The 23509-nt window shown below is 35.7% G+C and overlaps 1 protein-coding gene across 7 annotated transcripts in view; it reads right to left on the reverse strand.

Annotated features, from left to right (window-relative positions):
- Positions 1 to 23509, reverse strand: part of HEATR5A (HEAT repeat containing 5A) — a 64714-nt gene that overhangs the window by 13737 nt on the left and 27468 nt on the right. For 6 of the 7 annotated variants that reach the window (XM_061998915.1, XM_061998912.1, XM_061998914.1 and 3 more), the window contains 16 exons: positions 22306 to 22405; positions 21841 to 21950; positions 17645 to 17808; positions 17361 to 17536; positions 15954 to 16059; positions 14839 to 15029; positions 14250 to 14409; positions 13033 to 13222; positions 12308 to 12477; positions 9224 to 9250; positions 7317 to 7455; positions 6021 to 6200; positions 3799 to 4038; positions 2927 to 3108; positions 1132 to 1200; positions 543 to 722 (listed from right to left, as the gene is read on the reverse strand). In XM_061998915.1, the coding sequence (XP_061854899.1) occupies positions 543 to 722; positions 1132 to 1200; positions 2927 to 3108; positions 3799 to 4038; positions 6021 to 6200; positions 7317 to 7455; positions 9224 to 9250; positions 12308 to 12477; positions 13033 to 13222; positions 14250 to 14409; positions 14839 to 15029; positions 15954 to 16059; positions 17361 to 17536; positions 17645 to 17808; positions 21841 to 21950; positions 22306 to 22405 (2384 nt within the window). The remainder of the gene's footprint in view (positions 1 to 542; positions 723 to 1131; positions 1201 to 2926; positions 3109 to 3798; positions 4039 to 6020; positions 6201 to 7316; positions 7456 to 9223; positions 9251 to 12307; positions 12478 to 13032; positions 13223 to 14249; positions 14410 to 14838; positions 15030 to 15953; positions 16060 to 17360; positions 17537 to 17644; positions 17809 to 21840; positions 21951 to 22305; positions 22406 to 23509) is intronic. The other variant, XM_061998916.1, reaches the window with a different exon arrangement.

The following is a 23509-nucleotide window of genomic DNA, read 5'->3' on the forward strand; positions in this document are numbered from 1 at the left end:
TTTCTAAGACATCTTCTAGAGATTAAATAAATGATTCACTTTTTTTATTTTCAAAAATATAACCTCACATCTATATATATTAAAACAGCATTCATGTGAGGCAGTTCCAATGCAGCACTGAGCCGACATGGTTAACGTACAAGAACTACCTGTAAGAAATTAAATACTAATAGCCTACAAGAAAAATGTCACCGATTTAAAATTGTACATTCAGTGGACCATCATCATAGCCATATCATCACCACAGCCATTATACTATGCCAATTTAAAATGAATGTCAAACTATTACAACATTACAGCTTTCATATTTCTTAAGTACTAGATGTATTCTTAACGTATAGTATAATACAAACAGTTTAACTACCAGTGCTTTTGTCAATTTTGCAAAGTTCACATACTATTCAGACGTATCAAGGCAAAGCAAAAGACCAGCAACTTGCATGTAATGAAGCATATAAGATATTCCTGAAACCATTCCCTCTGAAAGGTTCTAACACACCTACCAGATATCAAGACTATCATTAGAGAGCTGTTACACTAACCTCTGCCCAAGCCTTAAGCACAGCCAGGATCTCCATAGTTGAGGTGCTTTCATTATATTGTTGACTTTGTGCTTCTTTCCCAGCCTGCACTTTGACCAAAGAGGACACAAGCAACTGGTGAACCCTTCGAAGGTCATTAAGATCACTTACTACACCACTTGCTATCCAAGCACTGCATACCTAGTGTTGTGAAACAGACATAATGAGAACCAAGAGCCAAACACCACAGGATACACTTTTTTCCATCTGTAAAATTATGAACACCAGTTTAATTTCCAGTAAGACGGTTACTCTTGTATAATAATCAATGACATTACAGTTCAGTATATGTAAGTAATAAAAGGCAAAAATGTTAGAGGAATGTCATAAATAACAACCTAAGTATCAACTGCTACAAAGTTTCTCAAAAGATTTTCCAGTGCATAAAATCCTGGAGTTGTTACAATACAGAGGTAACACGGGTGACTATTTTGTGAGCATTGAGGATTTGAGGCTAGATGATTTATTTCATTTTTCTTGTGTGGCATATCAAGCAAAAAGAAAAATTCTGAGTGTTTATTACCTAGGAGTTCTGACTTTCAACACTTGCCTGACACGCTTTTGCTGTGACATCAGGAGGAGTATCAGGAGCAAAGGCAGGCCTAAGTGCTGCTCCAACCTAAACAGAAATGATATATTTAATACAAAGTTAACAATTAACTAAACAATTGCTTTTCATAAGCAGGCTTTGTTGCAGTTGCCCTTTATAAAGCACAATTTCCTTCTCATTTTTCCACAGACTGTTTCACATTGAGGTTAAAGAGCTGGGAGACAGTTGCAGTCATACTTCTATTGTTTTGTTTTGATTACACTGAAGACACAGTTCTCTTTGAGAGTGGTCTTTAAAGTTGTTACTATTTTTTGCACAGTCTAAAACTGAAAAAGAAACCTCTTCCTTCAACTCTTGACTTGATGAGGAGTCCTCAAAAGAAAGAAACAATATTCCAAACCACAAAATACCACAAGACACTTAATGAGTGACATTTTCTTCTTCAGAAAGAATATAGATTTAAGAAACAAACAGCTGAACTTGGTTAACTTTGCAAAGTGAAAGAAGGGGACAGCACAAACCCCATTTGCTTAATAAATATACTTTCCAGGCTGCAGAGATTTTACTGGCTCTCACTGTTGAAAGCTATCTCATTAAGGTGAAATGAAAATTTCCCTTGCTGCTTTAGCTAATAACTCAGACTTAAGTTTGATGCTTCTTGGGATGAAAGTACAAAGTGTAGTACAAGTTCTATAAACACAAGTTTGTGAAAATAAGTGATGAGTTGTTTTCAGTGACAATTATTGACAGTTACTTAAGAATCTCTAAAGCTCAGACTTCATTTAAGGAAATTCTGAGCAAGATTTCAGGAAACCAGTACTTAAATCAGGATAATCTATATCCATCTATTTCTGGTTATTGCATTTGTTATAAAAAAATTCCTAACCTGATAAGAAAAAGACTGTGTATTTTACTGCTTCATATCCCTTCAACTTCTACGAAAGAGTTGGTGAGAAGATCTATGCTTAGTATTAGCAGAAACACTTTAAGAGTAGTAAGGGTAAAAAGTAAAATTATTAGCTCTACTTGTGATTTTGATGGTTTTGGGCAGAAAGGACAGACCGTGTATTTTTTTTTCCCTTGGTAGTTCCAGACTAGATCAAGGCACTTCTCTCATACAAAGAAATGCTATTAGAATAAAATTCTAAAGGCAAAACCAAGATGAAGGTGGGTTAGGATGTCTCCAAAGTCAGGATCTCTCAATTTCTAGGAGAGAATGTGATCTGACTTAGTGCCCACTACAAATCGAAGAACAGGAGCCAGATGAGGCTTAACACAGCTGCCTCTCATATTTAACACAAGTGCAACCTGTAAAGCAAAATCATCAGGACAACTTTTCTGCAAGCCTCAACCAAGATTTGGTGAAATGGACTTCTGAGTGCAATCCATGTTTTGACCTTCTCTAGCTTATTTACTGACCAGGATCTCCTCGTGCAATCTCTGTTGTGCAAAGGCTACTTACTTTTATGTATAGTTTTAAATGATTGTTGTTCCTAATATTTCTTGCAACATTTCCATACTTTGAAACCAATGCTTTCCAAAAAACCCCTCAATGTTCTATATTCAAATAGGGAAGAGGAAAAAACACTGAAACTTGAAAAACTTCCGGGCTAAAACATTATATGCCAACTGAAAAGATGCTTTCAAAGGACGCTGGGTCTGAAGAAATTAATGATAATTTCAGTAACAAACTAACTGAAACACAACTCTAGCACTATGCATTGCAAAAACCAAATTTATTTTAGCAATTAACTGTAACTCTAGACATTGCTAGGTCATTAGCAATGGTGCTTACATTGGCTTGATATTGCTCCAGAATTACATGACCTGGAAACTCTGGTTCTGGAACTGCTGCAAACTTCCGAACAACAATTAATAATGTTTGAAGCCCAGAAAGACGAAGCTGATCACTGTGATCTGTGGCAGCCATAAAAGCCATACGGATCAAGTCAGCTAAATGCAATACCAAAAAGTCATCTGAACAGAAAACAGAAATTAGAAACCAGTTTTAGTAAATTTAAATCTAAGCATAATGTATTTCATAAGACTGCTGTCAACACTTTCAACACGTGTATTTTACATTTTATCTTACCATATATTAAGGACTCACTTAAGGCAGCTTACACATACACAACAATCTTATTTGGACATCTTACAATAGCTGATCTAGGCTCCTTTCCATTTCAAGGTAGAAAAAGAAATTAGAGCAAAGCTTAAATACTTTTATTTATGAACCTTTAAAAAAAAAAAAAAGTAGAAGACAACACCTCCAGACAAACATAGAGGTACTGAAAATTGGCATTGGGTTTCTACTAGTAATTATACAAATAAGGGGAGTTTTTTTTAGTCATACTCCCAGACCCTAAACGGTGATGTTGTAGGCTGGAGTCAGGTATCACTTCTGATTGCCAGTGCTCATGCAGAAACAATGGCTTCGCATGCATATGCTGCTGTACTACAACCAGCAAAGTGAGTGTAAATTCTAGTGATACGCCAATATTTTGTCGTATAAAAATTGCTCTACACCTCAATAAATACAGGTTTCTAATAAGAGTAATTAAAGGTTTCAATGATTACTAACAGCAAATTTATGAAGTTCACAAAGATATGAACAGCTAACATTTATTTTAAGCACACTTTGCAGTCTGTGAAATTCTTAACACATACCTCTTGAATCACGTTGTTTTCTTTCCTGAGCCAAAGCTATGTCAAAATGTGCACTGCCTGCATTTTCACACTGGCTTATAATTTTACAAACACATTCTGCAGCAAAAACTCTGGTAGACCATCGTGGATTACTGAATGGATGGAACCTCTCATCACTGTCAGACGTTAATACAGATGCATCATCCGCTTTGGCACTTTCCTCTTCTTGAGTGGTGTCTATGGAGGCTACCGTATTGAAATCTGTATTTAGGACATCAGGAGTAAGAAGAAATTTAGTATTCTTTCTTACTGAAAACCTACTTTCTAACTGAAAACTACAGAAGGATTCATAAGGAAATCTCTTCAAAGTCCATCTTGAGCCTCCAACTTACCATGACTCCCTTCAACCTTGGTGTCTAAGTAAATACTAGAATTAAAAACAAAATGTAAAACTTTTGTCAGTACTTGGTTGATATTACTTGCTGGAAGTCAAGATCATGGCCGGGAGGAATACTGAAAAATAATTGAAAGCACACCTGATTAACAGGTGGCTCAGAGACTGCTGCCACCAATACAACTTTGGGTTTTTTGACAATGGTGAAATTTTCATGATGCCAGGTCTAGTTATAGGTGGAGTTCATCTGTCTCAAAGCGGGAGAAAGATCCTTGCAAATGAGTTAGTAGGGCTCATAGAAAGGGCTTTAAACTAATTTTAATCATGAATGACCTTGATGAGGGAACAGAGGGCACTGTCAGTAAGTTTGCTGATAATGCTAAACTTGGGGGAGTGGCTGACACACCAGAAGGCTGTGCTGCCATTCAACGAGACCTGGACAGGCTGCAGAGTTGGGAGGGGAGAAATCTAATGAAATTCAACAAGGGCAAGTGTAGAGTCTTGCATTTGGGAAAAAATAACCCCATGTACTAGTACAGGTTGGGGAATGAACTCCTAGAGAGTAGTGTAGGGGAAAGGGACCTGGAGGTCTTGGTGGACAGCAGGATGACCATGACCCAGCAATGTGCCTTCATGGCCAAGAAGGCCAATGGCATCCTGGGGTGTATGAGAAGGGCTGTGGGCAGTAGGTCAAGAGAGGTTCTCCTTCCCCTCTACTCTGCCCATATGAGACCACATCGGGAATATTGTGTCCAGTTCTGGGCCCCTGAGTTCAAGAAGGACAGGGAGCTGCTGGAGAGTTCAGCGCAGGGACACCAAGATGATGGAGTGGAGCATCTCCCTTATGATGAAAGGCTGAGGGAGCTGGGGCTCTTCAGCTTGGAGAAGAGGAGGCTGAGGGGTGACCTCAATGTTTACAAATATGTAAAGGGTGAGTGTCAGGAGGATGGAGCCAGGCTGCTCTTAACGATGACCAATGATAAGACAAGGGGCAATGGGTATAAGCTGGAACATAAGAGGTTCCAAAAAAATACAAGGAAGAATTTCTTCACTGTGAAGATGCCAGAGTATTGGAACAGGCTGCCTAGATGGGTTGTTGAGTCTCCTTCTCTGGGGACGTTCAAAACCCACCTGGATGAGTTCCTGTGTGACCTACTCTAGGTGGTCTTGCTCTGGCAGGGGGTTTGGATTAGATGACCTTTCAAGGTCCCTTCCAACTCTTAAGATTCTGTGATCAATAGCAATCATAAAAGTAAATGAAGAAGGGAAAGGAGAAACAAAAACAAAACCACACTTCTGAAGTAAGCGTGACACATTAGAAGCCGAATAACTAAATCCAAGAAGTTTTCCTCCTGCACTGAAGGCAAAGTAAATATTTTTTTTCCATCCACAATATTCAGCACAGGAATTTTATGTGCTCATGAGTTTCATTATGATATAGTAGGTCTACATCATACCTAATATTAAGAGAAGAGATTGTCTGAATATTTTTGTTGTAGGCAAGTGCATAGGCAAGATCCAGAAATTCAAACTTACTCTGCATTTCCATTACTGATACTGAAATAAGTTAACCTAAGAGCTATAAGTCAACAAGAATATGACCAAGACAGATATATGAAAATGTTTACAAAAAGACTTGTTCAATATGAAAAAGGCAATCAGAAGGGGAAAAGTCACATTTCTTCCTAAAGAACTAAGTTAAAGGACCCAATGTTTCACTACAAAGGTGGAAGACACACTTCACAAATTTCAAACTGCAGAGAAATGAGAATGCTTTCCCTCAGTGATCAATGGTACTGCTGCAGCCATATTCTCATTGCATTCCCAACATCAGTGTATTCAGACTTACCAGCTGAGGCAGCAAGAACATCTTTACAAAGCTTCAGCCAGAAAGAGAGTTTTTCAACCGCCATTGAAGTAAGCATGTGAGTGAGAGTCTCTTTGATATCTTGGCACAACCTTTGATCAAATTCTTTGTCCAGCAAGCCCAGCAATGCCCCCTCCAGGCCTATTTCTCTGATGTTAACATCTGCCAGGAACAAAGTCTGTGAGCTAAATGCTGTACATTGCAGTAATGACCATAGGAATTTCCCTGAAGGTTGCACACAGAGTATCATATGAACAAATATCTCGCCCTGAAATACTTTTGAAACAATAGTATTAATTGCTTTATTACTGTATCTAAATCATCTGAGAATGAAACAAACTTTGAACTTTTACAGAAACATACTAACAGGAAGAAAACTACCCCAGGGAAAGAAAAAGGATTCCTACTCTGAATTTCACATTACCATCAGCATAGCACAGGAGTTCCTGAAAAGAAATATCTTTGGCCATCTGATTCTTCACTCTGACTCATAAGGTAATTGTAAAGCAATGTTTTAATTTGAAAACGAAATTTACATTATTCTTCAACAAAGCCCAAAACCAGACACATGAAAATAATTTGTTACATATAACCAATTTGTATTTGCCCAATATTACAAATTTTTAAAACCATCAGGTTCACAAAATGGCTATAGTTCATCTTTTCTGAAAATTTGAAATCAGCCTGGATTAAAATCCAAGGTGAAATCATTTATTACCACTGTCTCCTCACAGGAAGGTCCACGAGGATAAACTAGTGATCATTCTGGGGCCTTTCAGCAACTAACATAAACCTTTAGGAAGTTAAAAATTCTAAGGACCCCAGATGATCATCACTTAACGAGTTCTCCAAGAGGGCAACAGAAATTTTCTTCTACAAGTTCTGTACACCTTGCATCAATGACAGGTTTTTAATTTAAGAAGAGATTTCTGTGGGAAAATAAAACTATGAATATGCATGTAAAATGCAGGACTATGAAGCAGATACTACAACAGTTACTGGCTATATTGGCTTAGGTTTCTCTGGAACTCCTCTTTCATTTTCTCATTTAGTGATCCTTCCTAACTACAGTATATGAAAAGCAATAGCATCTTGATTTTATCACTAAGAAAGGGTTTGCATGCTTCCATAAATAGGTACTATATAGAGAGCTGAAGCAAAAAAGCCTTTTGAGTTAAAGATTTCAAGAACAGCAAAGTTTTCATACCAGTAGCATAGTCTCTTTAAAATTCACTATCAATGTGTCAAGCTCTTTACCTCAAAACCTTAATACATTACCTGGAGTAAAATCTTCTCTGTTCTCTTTAGCTAATGCAACAGCATATTCTGATACCTCAGCAGCTTCTCTTTGCACAAGCTGACGTAAGCAAGCTACCACTGCACGTCTCAATAATAAGTATGAGCTACAGAGATTCACCTGAAACATATAAGAAGAAACAATAAGATGCCTAACCTTTATAGCCATACCTCAGCAAGGCCATCATTTTCTGAACAATTGCAGTTATGACAAGTCTGTGAATTCAGTAAGCACATAGGCTATTTTTGCTCATCTAGGCTTTTTTAAGCCCAAATGAAAGGTTTTGCAACTTCTATAATCAATTTTAACATAGCAGCACTTTTACCATTTTCTCTCAAAAGATAACAACTCTCCCCAGTATTGGTAGAAAGACACTTGTTAATTTCAGTGACAGCTGAATCACGGTCGCAATGAACAATTAACCCCATTCTTTGACTACAAAGTACATGTAATGGGCTCAAAAGCTCAGTGCAAGAGAAAATTATGCAAATCATCCTCAGATGCAACTAGAGAAATGTCAGTGTAACCAAAGGTGAGACAGTCAATCAGGCTCTAGTAAGATATGAACTCCATGCACGAAAGGAAGCCTGTAGGAACAGACAAGAAGAACACTGTTGCAATTTCACCGCAAAAAGAGATATTATATATTCAGATTATATTAAATTACATTTTGGAGAAGGTGAGAGGTTTTGGTGAATATATCACACTGAGACAAGTCAGCTTGTCTGAGCAGTTTCTAGCAAAAAAGTTTATAGCGTCACCATATTTTAATACAACTAGGCCAATGTTTGGTTTTTATACTGAAAAAATACATAACAGATTCATTACTACAGGAATAAGAAAAAAACACTTAAAAAACCCAAGACATAGCCTCAAGGGTTTTTTTGTTAGAGTGGAGCTTTTTGATTTTTATTTGCTTGCTTACAATTTTAAGAAGACTCTGAAGGAGATCCTAAAGATACAGTGAACCAGTTGTATGGCCAGGCAAGACAGCTACACCAAAATGTATGCAGCTTCTTTTAGATTCAGCTTAGGTTATTAGAAAAAAAAAATATTCTCTACAACTAAGCAATTGCATACCCTTTGCTGTCACCATCTTTAAAATAGACACAGCTGAGTGTCTGCTGCAGGGAAACCTTTGTCAGCAACAGGTCTATCTATGTTAGTCAAAATGACCAATATGTATTAGCTAACATACAGTTAAAAAGAACAATTTAAGGATAAAAAGAGTGAAACAGAAATTCAGCTTTGTTACATGAACAAAAAACTAAGCTCCATCTTTTGAATTTCTGTGTATGTACATGAACCTACAATAGCCAGAATTACACATTTAAGATACACATAGTCTCTGCATAATTCTTCTAACAGGAAAGAAACTTGATTCAATAAGTATGTCTGCAAGATACGTTAATTGAAACTTTAAAAACCAGTGAGGTTTTTAATGCAACATGTATGCAAGCAGGCTACACATCATACTTTGAGTCAGACATGCATAAATTCCGTGCTTATTTTTAAGATAGGAAAAATCAGAGGATCCAATTCAGTCTACTCAATAATGCAAGATGCACATTTTTCATCTTGCTCATTCTCTTACATTCTAAGCAGGAAACAGGACTAAATAATAGACACAAAATGCAAGCACCACATACAAGCTTAAAATTAACAAACAGATCTCCTTCTGTGCTTAACACATTAAAACCAAAAATTTTAACATAAATGAAACTTATGTCTGCCATCTGCAGAAAGTTAGGAAGGGTCTGGTTAGGATGACAACCAAATGTCACTTCACATGCTAAAAGAAATTACATTAAAATGGTTAAAAGGAAAAGATAAAAGATGAAAAACACCATTGCAAACTGCAAAAGTTTAACAAGGCACAGGGACCTACCAACACAGAATTATCCAACAAGATTTCCTGCACAAAAACAAATGACAAACCAGTCACGAAAAAATCAAAATATAGATATCACAGTGATACCAACCACACATGGAAACCACTACATATAAATTTAGCATATGTTAAGATTCAGAATCTTGCCTCAAATATATCAAAACCCCCATTCACTTAGTTCTTGTATTTAACATTGAACACAGATTGCAAGCCAGCTACCCGTAAAATTAGTATCTAAACACTACAAAGCATAGCATATTTATTGTCATTGTATATTTATTATCCATGTCTTGCAGCTGAAAATTGGTGTTCACTGCATCGTAAGGTCTTCAGGAGTCTGGGCTCACCTAAGTTAGCTTTAGAGCTAATGTGAGATATCATTAAAAGTATATGATTTTTATTCCACTGGAGACAAGAATTTAACTGACAGGATAAGCATTACTGTTAGATGCAAAACCTCATGAAAAAAAGATTCAATTGACAAACAAGGAGTACTTTCAGAAGCTGAAGAAGGGAAGGTAGATAGTGGCAGGCACATATACACAATTAAAAGCAAAACCAACAAATGAGCCAGCGAAGCTGTGTGTTCTTTGCCTGAGTCATGTTTTGTTAGTGCTAGCACAGTCATGAACTGAACGGTCCAAATATTTTGGGGACCTGAGCTATCTCTTGCTCTAGAGGATGGGGAGACAGGTGGAACAGGCAGCTTGCAGCTGCTCACAGCAATTGTGTTGGCATGCCTATAGCTATATTTATTTTAAAAAGAAAAAAAAGGGGGAAAAAAATCCAAAAGGACAGGAAAACTCAAGCAAAAAAAGAGGGGGGAAGAGATGAAAAAAGAGACAAAGAGAATGTTTATATCAGAATTTTTAAAAGGTAACTTTGAAGACAGACATTTTATGGAAACCTTCTGGAAAAAGGGTGGAGAGTTGGTTAAAATCTTACTAAAAAAAAAAATTCTTTGCACATCTGTTTTCAAGATTTTATGAGCGAGACTTCACATTTCTGTGAACAGAAGGGGAAACAGTCACTTATCTGACCATAGATTCTTTGCCTCTCCTTTTTCTGCCTTAAATGAAGAATGTAGTGATGACTATTCACAGTATCTAGCACTCAGCTTTTATACTGTGCTTCCTCTTGAGACTTCAAAATGCATTGCAAAGGAAGACAGTCACATCTTGTTCTCCACTTGCAGAATTTAAAGTGATGGAGAATGACTTGCTGAGGGTCACCTTGAAAGCCAACAATAGAGTCAAGAGTAGATTTCAGGTCCAGTCCAATGGTTTATTTTGCTTCCTCAGAAAAAAGGTAATTTAGTGGGTGGAAACTACATGGATAGATGTCAAGTCTAACAAATGCCAAAAATTGCTTGTGCAATGATCCTCTCATAGACCTGCAAAGAACACACTCAAATCTTCTTTGTTTATGACACTCTTAAGATGTATCAACATGTACACAATTGTTAGTAACATTGGCCTTAGCTCTCCAACAAGTTCATGAGAATGAGAAAAGTTATCCATGTAAGGCTGCTGACCCTTGTGGACACCTTCCCTGTGAAGCTCACCATCGTTTCTGGGGTAGAGGTTGAACACACGTGTGTGCAGATGCATGTGCACACACACTCTTGAGACATGAACTGTGCTTCTTAATTGAGTAATTTAATACTAAAAAGTTTGAGGTACTGTATGAAGAACTCTCAGTCAAATTGCAAATGCAGTAAAAATCAGTAATACTGTATAGACAACTTGATTGTGACATCCTCTTTTTTAGTAGGTGCCTGCTATTAAAGAGATCATACTGTACATCAACTTACATAACATCTGAAATGCTAATACATCTTCTGAGCAAGACGGTAACAACCTGTAAGATTCAGTGATTCTACAATTTGTAGTGATTTTATCAATGTAAAAAAAAGGGCATTTTACCCAGAGAAGAGAAAATTGTAACCGGTATACGTTAAAAGAAAGAACACTTAAGATGAGTTCAAGTTCTTCTGCAGCTGGTGTATCCATGCCTAACACAATGTGGGGCTCAAAGAGCTTCTGCAATTTTCTCTGGCTCCCACAATCATGATTCTAGTCAAACTGAATGAAGACAATTGGAAGGAATCTAAACTTTATACAAAATCAATATATGGTTACTATCAGTACACAAGTGCTACCCAGGGGAAGATGCAAATAAGAACTGTGTTCTTATTCACATTGTGTCTATCTGTGAAGATAGACAACAGAGGTTAAAAAAACCCCAACATACTTTATTGCTTGTGGTTTTTTTGTTTCTCTCTGATTTACTGGGAGACTAGACAGTCTTATTTAAAAAAAAAAAAAAAAAAAAATCATCAAAGCACATCCCCTGCCCCCTAAACCCTAGCTAGGTGCTGAAAATGCACCAAGGCTAATAACTACCAAAAATTATTTTTGTTTTCTTCATAAAAGGCTTCAGAACAACAGCTATTCAAAGACAGAGAAACTTTGGGGCAGAAAATCAAACTCTCTCCCCCTCCCCCTTTGCCAAATAAGGTCAAAAAAGTGTTTTGTTTATTTCTCCCACAGATCTAGTTTGACTATTGCTTATGTGTCAGAATTTTTTATACTGACTGCCAAGAAGTCAGTACACTGAAATTACAAAATAAAGAAGTCTACAATTTTTCACCATCATGTAAAAACAAACCAAAACAAAACTAAGTAATTAGTACAAACATTTTTGTTTGGTTAAATTGACCCTTAAGATGTAAAAAGCAGTAGAGGGAAAAAAAAATGGGCAACATAAAATAGGTGGTAAAAATCCATTACAAAGTTGTAGTAGATCTACCAGACAACTGGCCTTAATAAGAGCAGCAGAATGCACTTGCAAGCAGTAAGAGGCCAAGATTTCTACAGAGTGTGCTCATCTTGTAAAAGGGAAGCAGAACCTGGGGAAAAAAACCCATGAAAAATAGAAAATACTTGCCTGCAGTAAGATATTAAACGCCTCATCCCTACACAACAGTTTCTCTGGTTAAGGAAGCATCTATATTTTTTGAGTGTTTCTGGACAAAATGTTTTAAAATACAAGGATATAGACTAGTAAACAGATACTCACACACAGGCAGCTTACAAGGCTAGACAAGTTGACATGTCGAGGAGCAAACATGTGAAGCTGCTGAAGGCAAGAGATGGCTTGAGCTTGAACAAGGCAGTCAGGATTATCCTGCATCACTGCACAGCCCAGGAGGCAAGAAGTTCTTAAAGCTGAAACTGTCGTACTGCCGCCTATATTTGGAAAGCAAAGGGTTTTTGGTTTTTGTTTTTTGAACATAAATCTTTTTTTTTCAAAACATGATAACCTGTCTTTTTCCCAAACCACCCATAATTCTCATCCACTTGAAGCATACTTCTGTGTTACACTCCGATATCAATGAGTAACAGTCACACTGTGTTCTCTGGAAATGTTAGTGTTTAGCTATCTAAAAGTTGATTTAGATGCAAATTTTATATCTTTGCATCATAACCAAGACATAGACTGGCTCCTAACTTTTGAAGTATGAATACTTTCTGCTTTCATACTAAATGTAAGAATTTTCAGCCCAAGACAAGGCTTAGACCCGTTCAAACAAAGGAAAAGATGTTAAAAAGAGATGCTATTTTTGTAAAACTAGCAGTTAGGTCATCTTGATTTCATAAACTCATAACCTGTGAAATACTTACACCAATGAAAAAGTTTAGCATGCACTTATTTGTTGATAAAATTTTAACTACACATTCAAACAATGTTTTACCACTTCATTGCTAAACCAAACAAAGCTGATACTATTGTACATCACCTACCTTGCAACTCAGGGCCCAGCGTGGTAATAAGTGCATTTAAACAGCGACCAAGGCTTTGGTGAACTTCAGTATAAGCAGGAGGCACAGTCAACAACAACATGAGAATAAGGGATAAGGTAGGTTCCACATGCACATGATACAAGGGCCCAGCTAAATCTACTATCAGTGACAGAGAGTGTAGTGCCCATGCCTGTAAAGTAAGAAGAGCAGTCACATAATGCCTATATGATAGAATAAACATAAGATCTTTAAAAAAATTGTTAGTTTAAGTGAAATTCAGTAATTAAGTGTAATAACAGTTGCACTTTCAGGTTCCAAAGGGATAAATAGACAAAAAAACCTTGAGAATCTGATGCTTAATAAGGCATTTTGAATATTTTACAAGGAACTACATGCTCCACAATGAATGAACTATTTTAAACTTGTAATAGTTAATTAAAATAAAAAGAATCTAAAAATAAATTGATTTAATAGTGTTTATTATTTCTTTCTGATCTTTTAAAAATTTCTTATGGTTCCACATGCAAGCACAAGAAAATTATGAAAAAACACTAGAACAAAGTTGCTAAAACAATGTACTTGGTTACTTTGTACCAATAGCCACATGTGTTTAACGTCAACATATGGTTCTTCTCTGTGTAAAGGTATTGTACATAAAGCTCAAAAACATTCCTGAACTGAGGTTAAGTCGATTACCTGGAATATATCCAATGTCTCTTATAGCTATTGTGAGAGCAGTATTAGCCACAGATAAATAATTTTAATTAGTCTTCAAATCATCTTGCCTTATTCAAGGAAGTCTCTGTTATTTACTACTAACCCTTCTACAAAACATGCTGTGAGGTAAATATCATCACAGAGACAAAAACTGACACAAAGAAAAAAACCTTGGTACTGTCTAGTGAAGGCTAAGATGTAGGTATTTGTGAACTTAACCAATTCCCAAAACATCAGATACTGTTTTTGAAGGCAGCATATTTTAGCCTTATCAGCCTCATTAATCATTAAATAAGAACTTCCCATGTCTCGTCAGAGTTCTTGCTTGAAAGGTGGACTTTGAGCAGGGCCTATGGTTTTCATTGCCTTTGCTGTTCCAGCCATCACGTGTGAGGTATGCCCAGAGGCTATAAAGTGTTATTCTTACAAGAAAAAACTTATACTCCAGAATAGAAATAAATTAATTTGTAAAATAACATTTTTGGATGAGTGACAAGTACCTGTACATCAGGAGAAGTACTGTCCTGAGACAAAGTATAAAGGATTCCAACACACGCGCTCAGGTGCTGAGTAGAACTTATTCCTCCGAGGTACCTATACAGACATCCCAAAGCCAAAGAATGACCTGTTCTTGATACCACATCCCTAGCAGATTTTAGCCTAATAATTACAAGGAAAGGAAGTTGTTAGTGTAATCATCAAGGCTGTTACTATGTAATAAGAACATCTACAAATGGAATTTCTAATATATCATCAGAAAATATTTTATTAGATACTGTCATATTGCCAAAATTCTAAGTTTATCATCTGTTATCTGTAAGAAGTACCAAAACTATTTTAAATATACTTAAACCATGTTGCTAGAGAAACAGACAATTTAGCTCATTTGGAAGTCTGCACACTTAAGACAGTCTTCACAACGACCAGCAAAACTAAGAAATACACGTAGAAGGCAGGCAGTGCTTTTTTTCTGTTAATTTCTGAAAAGACATCAGTTTCATGAAGAAAAGGAGATTTCTCAAGCAGGTAGATTTCTCAAACATTTTTATAAACTCAACCTGTAACTTAATGACTTTTTTTCAAACTTACTTGTCAAAACTAGTTTGTGCTAATCCAGCAGTGAAGGCACTGTCAGAAACCACCTGTGCCAATCTGGCCAAACATTCTGCAGCAGCACATCTTAGAAGTGGATTATTGCTTTCCAAGGCACCCATTACCAAAGTTAGGGCAGAATTTTTAACTTCTTCTGGACCTAAACTTCCTTTGGAGTTAGCCAAGTGCTAAAAATAGATGTTACATATATTAAGCAGAACAACATTTTAGTGTGTTTTTCTGTCAGGCACGTAAAAACTACAACATTTGAGAAGGAATTTGACCTTGTTCTTCTTCAGTATGAGGAATTCCTCTGTTTTTATTCACTGCTTTGAGAGTCAGAAGTCTAACTCCACATAAGTGCACATCATAGCACAACATTATAACAGCTATAATCTGATTTTAAGAAATACTGGATACATTGCACTAGAACCAAATACACCAACATACTAGCACAAAATTTGGTAAATGATATCAAGAAAACCAATTGAAACAGAATAATTACACAAATTAAAATGCCAGTCCAAAAAAGAAGTATGAACAAAAACTACAGCAGTTATCTGGACTGCATATTAAATATGCCCTAAATATTAACATTGTACAACGAAAGGCCTAGCTTATTCTGAAAACATTTTCTTACTTCAAAGAAAGTCTAAGCAAAAAAGAAAGAAAACTGCAGATGAACAGAGGAAAAAAAAAGTACAGCATCAGGGAAAGCAATAAATGGCAGCTATGAGATTATTCTACTAATTGTTACTTTTTTATTTATATAGTAAGAAATATGAAAAAAGTGCTAGAAATTATACAAACAGAATTTTTCCATCTCTCTCCTATTTGAATGACACTAGCATGGATGATAGTATACTACAGTGTACTAGAATGGGTTTCCCTAACCCTTTAATATTAAAAAAAAAAAACAGGGAAAAAGGAAACTCTGAATCTTCAGCACTTAAAAAAAATGTGATATCACAAAATAATATATTATCACAGAAAGCAAGATTGATTTTCACCTTGACTCTTAATTAAAACAAGAACTCCAGTGCAGACACATCTGAACCAACAGATGTCATGTTTTAGTTACAGAAAGAAAGAGAAACAAAGGAGCTATTTACCTTTAAGGAAGTAGAAATGGCTGACACAACATTTAGCTGTACCATTTGTCGCTGTGATCCTTTTGTTTGCTTTATAGAAGTCAACAACTGTTCTAACACCTGAAGCCTTAAACAAAAGTAGAAAAGAAATCACAGAACTAAAAATTCAGGAAGTAAATCAAGCTTTTTTATTTTATTTCAAAACACATTACAAAGTCTATATATTACAGAAACAGAGCTGGAACAAATCTATTACCCAAACTCTTGAACATTTTCCTTCAAGTGGCTTCCCTGACTATTACAAAAGATTTTTGTATTCCATATTAGAATAGGTAATTATGATAACAAACTTTTTGCCTTTGTTTCTTTTCTTTCTTTGTAACTTACCTATTCACAGATAAACATTTTTATTTAAATAACATTAGACAGATGTTATAAACTATGTAATGTAAAGTGATGCATTTTGCCTTACGATTGAGAACTGGAGAAGGGAAAATAAAAGGAAAATGCAGTTATCTGCAGCAATTACTTCAAGTCTTGACAAACAGGTGAAGAAAACCAACCATCAATCTAGTGACAGCAGGGACAAAAAGCTTAGACAAAAACCCACTAAAAAAGCAGTCAGTGAAGACAAAATAAGGACATGAATGCAAGTCAGAAGAAAATATCATAAAGCATTTGGCAATTTTATTGGCAGGTACACTCACATACAATCAACTGCCTCAGGATTATACTAAATGCCAAGCATTCCAAGAAGTGAAGACATTAAGAATCAGGACTTGCATGCTAAGCAGTCATCCCTCACAGGAAATTACCAATCCACCACCATCTACAATGATCATGATCCAAGTTCTAACTAGAGTTGGCTTTGAAAAAGCTGTTTAATTTTAAAATAACTGATTTGCTCTAATGTGGCATTCAAGAAAATTAACAGCAACAAGGAGAATAAGCAACAGTGTGCAAAAATCTTGAGGAATTTCATGCCTCAGCAATGGGTGTGCTTACAATGTGAAATAGACCAAAATGCCATGTGTGCAGTATAAAGATACATCCCCACACACACAAAACCAAGAGAAGTCTGTGACCCCTTTTAAGCTTTCTTTTACCTTGACAGAACTGTGTTGGCACACCTGCTTCTTCCCATCCACTTTTACAAAGAATGCAACAGGATAAGGGTTAAATTCTACTGCAGCTACCTTACTTTTTACTCCAGTACTCTTCTTGCATGTGCCCTTTCATTGTGTATAACTTTGAACAGAAAGTGTAATAATTTGTTAGCCTGAATTATATTATTCAGACGGTTTGTAGAATCCACTTACACAATTAATCGTTTTTCCAGAATTCTTTTCTTCTGTGTTCAAATCTCAAACACTGTGACCATCTTTTAGCATCTCCCAAATTCCCCAACAGTTACAGTTACTACATTACCTATGAGATTCCGCTGCGTAGGAAAACATGACTCCAAAAAGTCGAGTGGCTGCACTGATAACAGATAATATAGGAGGTAGTGGTTTAGGGATTGAATCACCTTTTACAACTTTCTCATAAACTGAGTAAGGATCATACTCCAGGCTGCCTCCTGCTATGCTGTTACCTACAAGGAGCTGCAAGAAAGAAAAAAGCAATAGCGCCATTTTTGACCAAGTCAAAATCAGACTCACCCAAAACAGTATGAAAATATAATATCACCATTATACCAGATCAAAAAGTACCTGCTCTTCAATAAATCGGTGGTCGGTCTCCTGCAGTAAGGGACCAAGTAAAAGGAGATCACTCTCATGACAAAGGGATGGAAGCAAGAATGCAGAAGTATCTATCTGGCTATCTGGGACAGTCAAGTCAGCCACTATCTCCTTTAGAACAGCACGGAAGCTTCCTTCAAATTAAAGGAAAAGAATATTCAAAATTTTTGTTGAACTACTTTTCACAAGCAGCTTCAGAAGGAAGATATTTATATTGAAATGGTAACATCCATCAAATGTTTTTCTTAGATCTTCAAATAGTTAATTGGAGAAGGCTCGCACTACAGGGGGAATAACAGAGCACTAGCTAAGATGAACACATACAGAAGTCTAGAAGCTGAAAACCAGAGACTTTTACCTTTACAGAAGGCATAATGCCATACAATTGCTAATCCAGTAAGTTAGTTACATTTATAATTAAATCAGTGAAAAAAGAGCAGTTACAAGCACAGACATATTTTCTCTATTTCCTGAAAATTAATACTATGGAATGTATTACACAGCCATGCAGGAATATTTGGACTTGGCAAGCAGTTGTAATTTAAAACATCCGTAAGTTTGATAAATAGGCAAAAGCTACAGAAAGTACTCCCCTGTTTCAGTAGTTCGCACTCAAAAACCAAAGCACAAGGAATTTACTGTAGGTTACATTATGATAATTTACACTGGCAGTTAAAACTTTCATACATTTTTGTAAATAATATTTCAGACAAGATTGTACATGATACATAAACAACAACACTGGGCATTTCAAGTCAGACTACTTTAGGTTATTAAAACAGTCCCTGCAGTGAAAGGACATTTCAAGTGCTGAACCACAAGTGATGAGAAAGGTATGGCTTATTTGATAAGTTGTGTTTAAAAACGCTGCAGAACTATCTTGAAGAATGTACAAAGTCCTTATACAAATATTACATAAGAATTTACCAACAGAGGATTAAGATCGCAAAGTCAAGTCCTCATTAATTGGGAATTATTAAGTGAGGCTTAACTTCAGTTATTTGCATGCAGTTTTGCTGTTAGATGATTACAGAATTACCTGTCTGTACTAAAGCTGCCTATAACTTTTCAAGACACAGAAGTTCCTAAAAGTGGAATAACACAGTTATCAGCACCTCCTGAGCACAAGCAGAACCATTTGTATAGTTGGAGCTGGTAGCTGCAACCAGCTATTTTACCTTTCCTGAATCTGGAATCCATTCTGTAAAAGTAACTTCCTTGTCCCTACCCTCCAAACTCCTATCCCAATCAGCTTCTCTTCTCTGCAGCCATCTGCTCCTTTTCCTGCTTCTCTGACTAATTAGTAAATATGTAATTTTTACAAAAATGCTTAACTTGAATCTAAATGCAAAAGCTAGGACTATCAAACGTATTCCAAGATGCAGATAGCTCTATTTCTGTCCCTTTGACAAACTTTCTCAAAACCAGAAAATAATTGAAATAAACACCTAGAAACTGCTCTTTCACTAAATTTTAGATCACAATTTAAAAAAAAATTATCAATTCCCTTTCAATGAAAACTTTTAAACAAGTGTCCCAGACACTTGGCCATTCTCAACATGTCAAATAATATTATCCCAATGTAAAGCAGTTGAAAATTTTGAGCCAGAATGCTGTTCCAATGTTCTAGCTATTCATCTCACCCTATTAAGAGAGAGAGAAGTAGATGCTTGTATTCACAGTTTTGTGGTTTAGACAATGGAACATAACAAGCACAAAAAGCTGAAGAATTAAAAGAACCATAATGAGTTGTCTGATAAAACACATTAATTTCAAACCACAGAAAGCATCAACAAATCTAATAATCAAAATGCAAACCACTGAAATTATTTGTGTGAAATTCTCAAACTGGACATTATAATAATGTTTTGTATTAACTCACAGGAAGTAAACATTTTAGATGAGCACATTAGAATCAAAAACTAATGACAAATGACAAATATTACAAATATAAAACATCACCTCAGAAATAGGACCATCTTTTCCCAGCTTAACAAGATCGTACTTTGGATCAGCTAAATTGCAAAGTCTTAACTATTCACACACGATGGAAGACAGCAACTGAAACTGCTAAATGTATTTCACTGATGTTCAAGTTAACCTGATACATTCTTCTCATATCTAGCATTGTTGAAGTAATGTAAAAGATCAGGTACTACTCAGGCACACTCACAGTAAGCCTTCATGAAACTCTGCTGTTAGAGCAATTATTGATTTTTAATGATGCTAGAAAGGAGAAAGAGAAATATCAGAGAAGAAGAAAAAGAGCAGAAAAGTACCAAGCAGAGCCTAAACAAGTCCTAGCATCTCAGGTCTCAGAAATCATGAGGTTTGAATTGAGAAAGAGGCTTGGAGCTATGAATAAAGAATCTGTTCTCAACTGTTCTGTATCACAAGAGGAACAAAAAACGAGCATTTCACATTACTTGCAGATATTGAAAGCTTGAATTAGAACTCCTATTTTATGTCTTCACCACTAGTTTTCCCAAAAAGAAACAGCTTACAGGTTTCTAGCCCATATCCAAGAAAATGAAAAGAAAGAAAATCATCAACTGGTGAAAGTTTCTTATTCAGTATGCCACTATGAGCCATGAAAAATGTGTCAGGCTGTCCAATACAAAAGTATTGCCATAATATTCTTCCAAGTGATGATGACTAAAATTAGACATTGAGGAAAGCACTTTGGGTTCCATAATCATATCGTTTTCCCAAATAAATTTTAAAATCCTAGCATTGTAATGACATACAGTTCCAGCATGAAGCTGTCATACTGGAAATAATATGGAAAGAACAGTATTTGTTTCAAGTTTTACCTTAAAAACTTTTGCATTTTTAAATGATGCACAGTTATACATTAAAAAAATATATAACAGACCTTGAAAATCATGTCTAGCAATACATGCATTTCCGTTCTTTTCCCACTCTCCTACTGTTGCATTACAAACAGATGGACAACTCTGAGACTACATGTGTCAATTTACTGTTTTGATTCTAAGGCTATTTACAAAGCTTTCAGCAGGGTGACCACTTATTTACAACGAACTCTTTAAGCTTTTTCTTTATATATTGTTCCCAGAAGCATCATCAGGTAGGATGCTCTGTCCTAAGAGTCATGCTTTGCAGGTCACACTGTAAAAGCCTGTATACTTTTCAATAAAGTTAGATCATACGCAAAAATCTCAAACACAGCAAGAAACCACCAAAGCCACTCACGCCCATACACTTGGATTCTGTAAAACATCACCCTGTAATAAGACAACAATAGAAAGAATTTGCCCTAACAATTAGAGAGGTTGTTTTCAGTCTTTTAAGCCCAGCTCACAAATGCTTATCACACATTATGCTTCAAGTGTTATATGCACACTTCTAAATGGGATAACAGTTCTAAAGCAGAAGTCAGGGATTTGTCCTTAGGAAGACTAATTTAGCAGTTACCACTAGATGGAGCAGATTATTTGGGTAAAGATTCCCTCCATGATAGAGCGCATAGCCAATTCAGTACCTGGTTGGCTTACATTCTCTCTATCCTGTTTCTTTAGGGCTGTAAGAAACACTGGTTAATTACCCGAGTCCATACAGTACTCTATGGCAAACAATTTAAAGAAAACAAAGGTATTTAGTGCTTTCGCTGAACTGTTAGACCTAACTACAGTGCACAGTAAATATGCTAGGAGGAGTAGATTTTAATACTTCAATGTTGAAATTTCTCTGTAAATACAAACATTTATTCACAGTCTGCACAGGAGCAGATTAATGTATCTGTAACATAAAAGTTTACTTGAAGCAATTAAATCATTTCAGAGGCCTATATGCAATCGGTTTATGGTACAATTGCATCTTTTGGATTCAGGATTCAATGGAAAGTAAAGCAGGCATCAAAAAAAGTAAATTTTTCAGATAGTTTAAAATTGCAAGATTGTGTATCTTCAAGTTTCAAGTAAGAACAGGACAAAAGCCTTTATTTGTAAAAGGACAAGGGAAAAAAGATCATGAGCTTTCCAAAACCACAGTGGCTTCAATACAAGTTAGTAAAATTTAAACAGAGAGAATAAAATTCATTTATTAGAAAAGCTGGAATTAAATCTTGCAAGCTGAATATATGTTAAAAATCTAAATATGAGCCCATGGTATTTTTAATGGATTCCTCTTTGTAAGGAAATACATACCTTCGTATGTCTTTGGAGGCAATACTGCTAGTAATTCATAAAGTTTATGTCTGTAAACTGTTGACGGTGTTTTTAAAGAATTTCCATATGATTTATGTATTGAAGAAAGCCTTAAAGTACAAAAAGCACATCAGATGTGTTAAAGACTTCAAGCATTATGCAACACTCCAGTTTCATTTGTACCACTCTACTGAGTACTTTTAAAATCTATACATTAGTACAGTTTTGATTTACATTACCAATACTATAAGCAAAACGTTTTATTTCACATGTTCCAATACTGGAATACGCAAGACACATTATTATGTCAGCTAAACTCCACAGCTCTACAGATTAATTCTACACTCTAATTTTTGTACCTCGAAAAAACAAAGTTCTTTAGAAAGAGCACTAAATCAAATACAAGATTACTCTGCAGCTTTAAAAAAACAGAATCTCATTTAACAATTTTATATACACACTTACTGTGTCAATAAATCAACAGCACATGGGAGAGGGGGAAGAATTCTCTGAACAACTTCATCCGTAAGAAGATCAGCACAGTGGGAAACAAAGCTTTTGATAGCTAGAAAAGGAATTGGATTTTAACTTACTTATTGTGAGACATCTAGAAGAAAAAAAATCACATTAGTGAAGTAGTCACATTCTTACCTCACTAATAATTTAAAAGTAGAAGAAAATTTGCAAAAAACTTTAAATTATTTTCACCAATAGTTTAAGAAACTGTTAAAAATTTTATTTTAAAAAGTGGCATTTACAGATTCACTGTTTTGGTGTCTCTGCTTGGATGCTCATATCCTGACTTTCAATTGCATACATAAATGCAAGTATTTTTTGCTTTTTGTTATTAATTGAGTTATGGGATATAACTCAACCATGATAATAATGATAAAAAGAAAAAAATGGAGAAGGATAATGATCAGATGACCTAGTGCTTACTTCGGTAGTTTTCTATTTAAATTTAGCTTAATTACTGTACTTCATGAAAAATACTTGTGTATGTGTTTCTTGATTTATGAAATCTGAATTTCATTTTCAAAAAGTATCTAGAGAACATATAGTATTAAAGACTTATTTCCAAAGGAAAAGAGGATTTATAGGTTAATTATGTTATTTCTGAAATGATATTGAATTCCACTCTTCCCAACATATTCAATAGTGAAAGAGAAGGGTGATCACTAAACTAGGGTCCACATTTCTGCAACACAAGGGATTCTTCAGTATTGTAGGATATATAACAAACATGAAGGTCACTGGCGTCATCTTTGGGAAACCCAAATTCAGTGTTTGATGATGATGATGAATTGTAGCCCACCAGCCCACAGCCAAATACATAGTACTCTTAACTGTCTGAGAATTGCTACTTCCTTATTGTAATTTTTACCTGACTCTTCCCTCTCTCACACATATGTTTTAACGACTCACCAATTCCATTTTGCTTACAATAAGTTACCTATTAGGGAACAGAACTGCTATTTATCAAATACAATACACTATATAAACAACAGAACATAACCTGGTTTGGATCTTCATCAATTACTGTGATACATTTGAAAGAGAAGGAGAAGAGAAGGAGAAGAGAAGGAGAAGAGAAGGAGAAGAGAAGGAGAAGAGAAGGAGAAGAGAAGGAGAAGAGAAGGAGAAGAGAAGGAGAAGAGAAGGAGAAGAG

The sequence above is a fragment of the Colius striatus genome, chromosome 6 (assembly GCF_028858725.1).
Source record: "Colius striatus isolate bColStr4 chromosome 6, bColStr4.1.hap1, whole genome shotgun sequence".
Lineage (NCBI taxonomy): Eukaryota > Metazoa > Chordata > Aves > Coliiformes > Coliidae > Colius > Colius striatus.